The 10128-nt window shown below is 42.0% G+C and overlaps 1 protein-coding gene across 2 annotated transcripts; it reads left to right on the top strand.

Annotated features, from left to right (window-relative positions):
* Window positions 1-3521: 3521 nt before the first annotated feature.
* On the top strand, window positions 3522-9834 carry LOC117507935 (natterin-3-like). 2 transcript variants are annotated; one of them, XM_034167686.1, is made up of 3 exons: window positions 3522-3646; window positions 4667-4751; window positions 8686-9834. In XM_034167686.1, the coding sequence occupies exons 2-3, from the start codon at window positions 4667-4669 to the stop codon at window positions 9693-9695; spliced, it is 1095 nt and encodes a 364-aa protein (XP_034023577.1). In that variant the 5' UTR covers window positions 3522-3646; the 3' UTR covers window positions 9696-9834. The 2 variants fall into 2 exon arrangements, with proteins under 2 accessions (XP_034023577.1, XP_034023576.1); XM_034167685.1 differs by lacking the exon at window positions 3522-3646 and having other exon boundaries at window positions 4597-4751.
* The last annotated feature ends 294 nt before the right edge of the window (window positions 9835-10128 follow it).

The raw sequence follows: 10128 nt of genomic DNA, 5'->3' as shown, positions 1-10128 counted from the left end.
AAAAATTTAAACGCAGTCCAAAAATAGACACTCCATCACAGTTCCGCAGTTGTGCACTGTGCGCCAGGCTGCTGTCCACCTGTAATGCACCAGACCAGCTAGACACGAACCACGGGTTCCTGGAGAGCCGCCTCTGTGCTCCTCGCTGGCTCCTCGGCTCTCTGGCTTTTTTTTTTGTTTTTTTTTGTGGCTTTAAACATGCCTGGACATGCCAGAACATGTCCTGTGAGGCTTCATCATGGCGTTGCCTTGTGCCATGCGGCACCGCCGCAACGCGCGGAATTCCTCCACACGTCTGTCTCAATGTGCCGAAAAAAGTGCTGATGTCCACGTCTTCCGCAATTCCTGTGCTAGTCAGACGACGTCCCGGATAAAACACAGCATCTAGTTTGCAACATGAACGGCACATTCCACTGTTACAGGAGTTTTTGTCATGGAAAGAGGAGCGGAGGAATTCCGCGCGTCGCGGCGGTGCTGCATGATGAAGCCGTGATGAAGCCTCACAAGACATGTTCTGGCATGTCCAGGCTCATCCACAATTTCTTGGATAGTCACACAACTGAAAAGCCACCGAAAGCCATCTGAAAGCCATCTCAAAGCCGTCCTGTGAGACCAACACGGAGGCGGTTTTGTACCGCGCCATGAACGGCTCCGTGGTGCATCCCCCCGCTTCTCTTTCCATGAAAAAAAAACTTCTGTAACAGTGGAATGTGCCGAAAAAGTACTGATGTCCACGTCTCCTGCCATTTTTGTGTAAGTCAGATGACGTCCCGGATCAACAAAGCCTTCACGTTGGAAATGATCTGGTTGATTCAGCCTGTCGATTGGAGCTCGGAGCGTGGCGCGCTCTCAGCAGCTATGGGCGGTCTTTAAACCGGCTGGAGCACTCCTTAATCTGTGTAATCCTCATAAAATCGTCCCTGAAAGCCATCTGAATTTTCCGAATGGTGTCCACCTGGAGGTCTCTCACAGTTTCTAGAAAAAATTGATGCAGCAAAGCTCCAAATCGTTCAGACATTTATTCGCAATAAAAATCCGACAAGAGGGGGTGGACCACTGCTCACACAAAGCCTGCTCACAGGTGAATGACGCAAACCGACAGGCGTGAAAAAACTCACGCATGTGCACGAAGGTTCAAGCTTGGCTGATGCAATCACACGTGATTCAAATCCATATGGTTTTTGAAAAAAATAAAAAGGTCGGATACTTTTCTAACAGACCTTGTAGTTTGAAGAATTTTTGCATTTACGCAATATCTCTAAAATCAGAAAGGTCTTGTCTCAGAGTGATGCTGAAAAACTAATTCATGAAATTTATTTCCTCTAGGCTGGACTATTGTAATTCATTATTATCAGGTTGTCCTAAAAGTTCCCTAAAAAGCCTTCAGTTAATTCAAAATGCTGCAGCTAGAGTACTGACGGGGACTAGAAGGAGAGAGCATATCTCACCCATATTGGCCTCTCTTCATTGGCTTCCTGTTAATCTAGAATAGAATTTAAAATTCTTCTTCTTACTTATAAGGTTTTGAATAATCAGGTCCCATCTTATCTTAGGGACCTCGTAGTACCATATCACCCAATAGAGCGCTTCGCTCTCAGACTGCAGGCTTACTTGTAGTTCCTAGGGTTTGTAAGAGTAGAATGGGAGGCAGAGCCTTCAGCTTTCAGGCTCCTCTCCTGTGGAACCAGCTCCCAATTCAGATCAGGGAGACAGACACCCTCTCTACTTTTAAGATTAGGCTTAAAACTTTCCTTTTGCTAAAGCTTATAGTTAGGGCTGGATCAGGTGACCCTGAACCATCCCTTAGTTATGCTGCTATAGATGTAGACTGCTGGGGGGTTCCCATGATGCACTGTTTCTTTCTCTTTTTGCTCTGTATGCACCACTCTGCATTTAATCATTAGTGATCGATCTCTGCTCCCCTCCACAGCATGTCTTTTTCCTGGTTCTCTCCCTCAGCCCCAACCAGTCCCAGCAGAAGACTGCCCCTCCCTGAGGCCTGGTTCTGCTGGAGGTTTCTTCCTGTTAAAAGGGAGTTTTTCCTTCCCACTGTAGCCAAGTGCTTGCTCACAGGGGGTTGTTTTGACCGTTGGGGTTTTACATAATTATTGTATGGCCTTGCCTTACAATATAAAGCGCCTTGGGGCAACTGTTTGTTGTGATTTGGCGCTATATAAAAAAATTGATTGATTGAATTCACAGTCTGTTGAAGTTGGGACTTTTGAAGGTGGGGGCAGAGATAGAGGAGAGAGGAGGGGATGCGACCGGCCTCGCCTGAGTCCCAAGCTGTTATATGGAGCCTTGAATAACATAAATGACTACGCAGTATGTTGCTCACTTGGTCTTAAGAAGGATGCTGGAGAAAGCACATCAGGAGCAGCAAGGAAGACAACTGTAGGTCCGTCACAAAGCACACACTGGATGGAACAAATATACGAGTAAAGCTCATCTCAGCCCTGTGAAAGACAGACACCCTTATTTAAGAGATTACAAAATGTAAAATAACAAACCAGTACATGTAAAAATGATTCTGGATGAAGACAAAACATTTATATAAAGGTGTGACGCGCACCAACAAAAGCAGCGAGAAGGTCGACCCTAATCTCTCCACTTAGCGAGTTCTTGGCGGTCCATGCTGTGGAGGGCTTCAGCGGGTCTTTGTTTAGATGTCACGGCTGCAACGGTGCCACGTTTTTTAAGTACGGTGCTCAGTAGCCAGTTAGCAGCTAAGCTAGCACAGCAACACAGCCAATTAACAACTCGGTACGTAACGAACTCGAACAATCCTACCGCTGCCACCAATGTCACCGAGCAGATGAAGGTTTATTACAGCTGTGTTGAGCATTAAAACACAGGATGATTGAACACCATTCGAGCAGTTGGCTCCTTTATTGCGCACTCTCGCTCTAACCACACACTCTCAGGTGAGGGCACATCGCATGGCACCTACCATTCTACGGCAACACCAACATGCTAAAATTAATCCCCATACAACACTATGATAAATAAAAGCAAATCAGCAGAAAGTCTGTTAAATTACCAGGAAGAAAAAAACAAAACAAAAATGGGTAGCAATTGGCCCATTTATTGAATGGCCCACCAGGAAAAGTCCCGGTACTCTTAATGGCCAATCCACCTCTGGCTGCATGGACTCACAACTTCTGCACATTCAAAGGAATCCAGTAATTTTAGGAACTGTGGTGTGATGACTGAATTTAGAACAGGAATGTGTCACGTTACTGCATTACAGATAAATATAATGTGGTTACAGTTACACTAAACATGGAATATGACACATCAAGTAATCAATCTGTTAATTTCATACACTTAGGTTTTAGAAAGTCTTTTGTGATGATCCTGCTGGGAGAATTCTTCCATCATCCAGAGGAAAAGACAAACATGAACTCCTCATCTTCATAAATCAACACTTTATAGAAAACTGTCAAATTACAAACATGAGAATGTCAACATCACCTGCATTTACATGTTGAACATTACTGGTTCCCAAGTTCATGCCTATAAGACAACAAATTTCTGTCTAAACTGGCAAACGTCCCACTTGCCGAAGGGTATCAGCCAGTCAGCAGCAATAGTATATAATCCTGGACGGGACTGTAGGTCGGCATCCTGAGGTGCGACTGCAAAGGTGAGTCCTTCCTTTTCTTTTCACCTCAAGTTTGCTTTAATCAAATAGATGCAGGCAATAACCCTTTCATAACCGGAATATTGGCAATAACCCAGTTGTGCACGGCCATGTAAACGCCCGCAAAAACCCGAATATGCTCATATTCCGGTTTTTAAAAACCCGAATAAGACCCCTGGGTTACTCCTTTTCTAACCCGAATATCAGGTCATATAAAAGCGCATCTGGATATCCCCATAGAAAGGAACATTATTTTGTGTTCTGCGCATGTCCTATCCGCAAGGAATCTTGGTCTTTTGAGTACAGCAACTACTTGTATGCGGCGCGTGCAGCCCACCGGACTCCACAGAAGCAACTGTAAACAGCGCATTGTGTTCTGCGTCCTTATCAGGTGGGCCGGTCGCGGCACCGGTCGGCATATCACCGCGATTGCTCTGCCTCCGATGCGCTTACCGTCTGCGGCTCGGTAAACGCCACAACGGACCACTCTCATCGCCCCCCTCTCTTCTGTGCGTACCTGCGCCAAATCTGGCAACAGGTCCAGAGACGCTCGCTGTTTTGCGGCGGAGGCAGCCCGCAGGAGAGAAAAATGAGAAAATGTTAATGCCTGTTTGAGAAAAGTGTGTAGTGAGCAGGATTTGCACGAACGCCATTCCAAATCAAGCACCGGTGGAAGACGTGCGTCGCTGTTTAGATGGGGATATTCCAAATGATACCAGTGACCATGTATACAGGAGTAACTCTATCTGCTTAAGCGGGTTATTCCTAATTATTCAGAAACCAGAATATTGACCTTAACCCGAATATTAACGGCATGTAAACGTAGTCATTTTTTTTAAAATCTTGTGGTGGAACTGATTGGTGACGAACAGTTTTCTCTGTTTTATTTTGAATTTTGGAAATTTTGCAAAGGAAAATTTATGAACATTGTACAAAATTGAAATAGGCACAAAAGAACCAATTTGTTGTCATAATGTAAATGATAAGTAATGAATGAATGAATTTGTTGTGTCCAACCTCCAGATGAAGCTGTCAGTTCTGTTTGTGACCCTGCTCACTGTGTCCTGGACCAGCGCTCAGCCTGAGACGTTCTCCAGTCAAACCAAAGGTAAAACAACAAATGGTGTCAAAGTTTATATATTTGACAGAAAAACACTTTATCAGGGGAGGTGATGGTCTAGTGGTTAAGGTGTTGGGCTTGAATACAGAAGATCATGGGTTCACAGGGCTGGATCCAGAGTGAAAATCTGACAGATGCATTTTTGCCCAATGATAAAATAAAAATCGTACGCGTCTTGTTATTCAGTAATCTTCATTCTTTTATTCGTGTGCAACATATACTGTCACAATTCTTTTAATATATTTATTATACTTCATGGACCATAGTGAACACTTATTTGTATAAATGTGATGTCCTAAAAAAAAAAAACACTATAACAAAAATTGACTGTAAACAGGATCAAATTTATTGCCAAAATCTTTCAATTATACCTGAATCTATATATGTTGTTTTTTCAGTTGATAAAATCAATAAAAATATGACTGCTTATATTCTTAATAATATTGAGATACAGACAGTTCACAGAAGACATTTTCCATTGATACCAATCAAAATTAGAAACAGTCCAGCAGGTAACAATATTCATCATGTTCATGACTAAATATACTAAAACAAATACATCATAATTGTAAACATATCACCATTGTGATATGTTTACAGTTGTGATGTATTGTTTTTAGTATATTTAGATTTTGTTGTGATTTGGCACTTTATAAACCAATTAAATTGAAATTGAATTGAAAATGAACATTTTATTGAGTCTTAAAGTAAATAAATATGAAACTGTCACTGGATCCTTAAACTTTGGATATAATAAACTCTACATGGTGGATCCTTGATCTCTGGACATAAATAGGAATAAACAAAATCTGTAGTTTTTGTCAAAAGCATTTCCTTTGAGACATTATTGGCATGAATGTCTTTCCATATATCTGAGCTGAACTCTTGCAGCTGCTGTGCTTCACTTCAGGATATAATTTGTAAAGAAATACAGCACGTTTCATTTTGGGAGGAAAAAACATTTTAGTAGATTGTAGTTTCTTGTCTGTATTACAATGTTTGGAAAGAGGTGTCATTTTATTTAAAGCGGCAGTTCATTTTGAAGTTATTAATTCCAACCGGACTGTGTCTCGGCAGAGAGCCGCGCAGCGTTTCGAGCTGGGTGAACGGAACCGAGGACGATTCTCGTTTCATAACTGCAACAAGACAAGAGTCCCAGTTAGTGACTTTAATACACACAAAAGTGACTCATGATATTTTAATGTCTTTGCGAGGGGTTAAGAAGTGGACTTACCACTTCTGAAGAGCAGCAAATCAAAGAGCCACAAGCCACTGAATCGAAGCATTGCTTCAATGGTTCATGGTTCAAAGTGGAGTCGTGCTGCAGAAAAGGTTGATTACAGACCCACTACAGACCAAACCCTGAATATCCGACTTTATTTGTACGTCCGTATGACTCTGAAACTCGGAAAAATCCATATAATTTACAGACTATAGGTTGACATGAAAACCAAAGCTGTGTTCACCGCGGGGACACGTTCGGCACTATTCGGGATTATTCAAGATTTTTTTTTTTTAACCAATGATGAACGATGCGTAAAAAAATTTGACCGATGCAACTGCATCCGTCCAAACCAGTTTGGATCCGGGCCTGGTTCAAATCCCCACCTGACTGGAAAATCACTAAGGGCCCTTGGGCAAGGCTTTTAATCCCCTATTGCTCCCAGTGCAGGCCATGTATGTTGCACACGAATAAAAGAATGAAGATTATTGAATAAAGATGCGTACGATTTCTATTTTATCATTGGGCAAAAATGCATCTGTCAGATTTTCACTCTGGATCCAGCCCTGCGGTGTGTAGTGAGCGCCTTGTATGGCAGCACCCTGACATCGGAGTGAATGTGAGGCATAATTGTAAAGTGCTTTGAGCGTCTGATGCAGATGGAAAAGCGCTATATAAATGCAGTCCATTTACCATTTATTTACTATCAGTTACAGCATCAGAGATTTTTAAACACGTGTTTAATGGTTAACTTCTCCCGGTTACAAATACAACGCCTGGCAAAAATTATGGAATCATTGGCCTCGGAGGATGTTCATTCAGTTATTTAATTTTGTAGAAAAAAAGCAGATCACAGACATGACACAAAACTAAAGTCATTTCAAATGGCAACTTTCTGGCTTTAAGAAACACTATAAGAAATCAGGAAAAAAAATTGTGGCAGTCAGTAACGGTTACTTTTTTAGACCAAGCTGGCAAGCTAAAAACACTGGCATACGCTGGTGTACGTCTAATAAATTAATGCAGCTGTCACACCTTGACGATTAACCAGCATATGCCGGCAGCCCTGTTTCCACCCAGTGGTTTGGGTCGGTACTGCACAGTACCGACCAAATTTACACACTGTGCGAGAGCAGAGTCTCGCTCCAGTCAAGTTCCCAAAGTTGGCAATCCGGGGAATATGATGGTGTTAACCTTAATACAAATACAAATTAATTATACACTCTAATTCTTTGGCTGATCTTGTTTAAATTATATGACATCACATGAGATCAGCCAAGGAATCACTAATTATGGATCTCCACAAGTTCATCCTCAGGAGCCATCTCAAAAAATTGCCCAGTACTAGCTGTAAAGTCAGTTATACAAAAACACTACATTTACAGCTCGGGACCATGTAGCTGTTACATTATTGGTGCAGAGGCCCAAATCCAAACCTGACGGCTGACTTTTTGTCCTGTGATCAAGTGTCAACACTTTTATCCAGCTTTTTCATGATATTTCTGGAGTAATAGCTTCCTCCTTGATCAAAAGCCTTTCAAGTCGTGTTGTAGGAGGGTTATCTTCAAGGTGGGCAACATCATATTTTGATCTCATGTCCACCTCCTTCATTAGTTCCACACTTGTGATCCTGAGGTTGTGCTGCTTCGGGAGAACAAGGATTTGTTCATTCCTGACTGTTACTTGGGGCCTTCTTTCACATCGATATAAAGTCAGTGGTACCAAGCTTCTTATATTTTTATATTAAACTGTACATTTTTATTTTCATGAATATTTTCAAGATGATTCTGAAGGAGAAACTGGACTTGTGGAAATGTTGTGCAATGGTAGCATTGACTTAACTCTTGAGATGTTGTTCTTTTGTCTTGCTCTTAAAATGTAACAAAGGATCTACAGTTATGCAGTTAAATCAAACCAACGTCTCTCCAATTTACCCTGAGCTATGCCATGTTTGTCATTCAGAAGACTTTAGAAGTAATTACATTGTCTGGAATCGTACATTTTTGAAAGAGGTTTTCATTTTGGTGTGTTTGTAACAGAGGCCAGCAGATATGTGCATATGTTAGATAAAATGTACTGTACAAACATGATTATCATTTATTATCTTTTATTACATCTGCTCTTATTTGTATCTTAAATTCTGCAAACTGTTTCTCTCAGATATTCCCAGATAGATAGCACAGCTGCAGGAGCCAGGTCAGCCTGTTTACGGTCTGACATTTAGCAAGCTTCAGCAAAACCACTCACTCTGTACCTAAGATCGGAATGATTCAGTTGATTGCAAATGTATCTGCACATGACTAATAGCACATGCTGTAACCGTGAACTCATGTAGCCCCCCACCCTTATCTTTGTTTTTTACACACAATAAAAGGGCCTCGCACAGAATGACACAGTTGGAGAACTGCACTTACAAGCTGCCAGCCTCTGCTGTGTCTCCCCTTTGCAAAGCTCACTAAAGACATCTCAACTCTCTGAGTTCTTTCTTGTATGTCTAGGCGAGGTCAAACCTAACAGTGTAGTTAGTTAGTGTACATATGTAGTTAGTAAACGTCACTCCCAACAGCTCAAAAGGATTCTCTGGTCACAAAAAAAACCCCAAAAAAACCATGAGAATTTATGGGTCTTGAGTTTTGTGTTTGTCAAAACGACAGCAGTTTGGATAAATCTGAAAAGAATCTTTCCCTTTGTCTCATCCAGAAGCCAACATGAATCCAGAACCTGCAAACATAAGAGTGGCTCGGTCTTCCAGTGCTGAAAGCAACCTGGAGTGGAAGTACTGGAATGGTCAAGGTGCAGTCCTCGATGGAGCCGTTTCAATTTGGAATGGCGAAGCAAAGCGAACTGACTACGTCTGTAGATGTGGGTGTTCTTCTGGCTTCTATTCCACCAATACAGGTGCTAACTGTCACTATGCTTATGGCGGTGTAGAGAAGACTTGCGGTGAATTCTACATCCTGGTAAACAGAGACAACTTTGAAAATCTTGAGTGGAAGGGTGGTTCTTATGGTTCAGTACCAAAGAATGCTGTCGAGGCTTGTGGGCAGGTTTATGTAGGGAAGAACAAGTATGGCCTCGGGAAAGTTCATCCCGTACATGAAGCCTTCTTTTTGCCGTGGGATGGCAAAGAGTACTGGTACAAGAATTATGAAGTCCTTACTGTTAATGATGATGTAGTCAAACAGGAGCTCACTGAAGTCAAATATAAAGTGGATGCAGCTAATCCCATCAAGGATCCTCCAGAGACCCTGCGAAGGTCATCTGCTTCAAATAGTCAGTGCCATCCAATTAAGAAAACAGTCACACTCTCAAAAGAAATTCAGACAGAGCAAAGATGGGATGTCACCAGTACCATCACGTTTGGCGTTGAATCTTCTGTTACTGCAGGGATCCCTGACATAGCCTCTGCAACAATTTCCGTCAGTGTTGAGACGTCATTGTCTGTCGCTCTGGGATCCACTACGAGTACAACAACCACCCACTCTGTGGCCATTGAAGTCACCGTCCCACCAAACCAGTATTGCCCCGTCACTATGGTGGCTACTAAGTATCGTGCTGACATTCCTTTCACAGGAAAACTGACCCGCACATACCGCAATGGACAGAAAAGAACAACATCAATCACTGGGAACTACAGGGCGGTCCAGGTTGGAGAAATCCGAGCTGATGTGCAACGTTGTACAGAAATAGCTGGAGCTCAACCATGCTAATTTGACTATTAAACTAATGAGATGTTTGACCTATGTAGCATGTCTGCATATGAAATTAACATGTAACAATATAAGTCACTAACCTGTCAAAATAATGACTTGTACATGTTAAACTCACAATAAATTCATGGAGCATATTTCTTGTGTTGTCATTCTGTCTTTAAAACAATTTGAATAGATTTAATGTGAAAACTGAGTAACTCACTAAGTGACTGAAGGTCTTCATAGCTGAACATAGAGTTAAATACATGCAGTAGACAGTTTGCACAACTGAGGTGACATGTTTAACCTTTAACCAGTACAAATCCCACCACTGTCAGATTTCTCCACGTGATGTCGAGTTGCGTGAGGAAGGGCATCCAGCGTAAAACTGTAACTCAAGTTTAGCCAAAAAGTACATGTTCCATTTTATCAAACACTGCATATGCTGCCT

This window comes from Thalassophryne amazonica, chromosome 3 (assembly GCF_902500255.1).
Source record: "Thalassophryne amazonica chromosome 3, fThaAma1.1, whole genome shotgun sequence".
NCBI lineage: Eukaryota > Metazoa > Chordata > Actinopteri > Batrachoidiformes > Batrachoididae > Thalassophryne > Thalassophryne amazonica.
The sequence above is the reverse complement of the archived record's forward strand: the minus strand, read 5'-3'. Positions and strand labels throughout refer to the sequence as shown.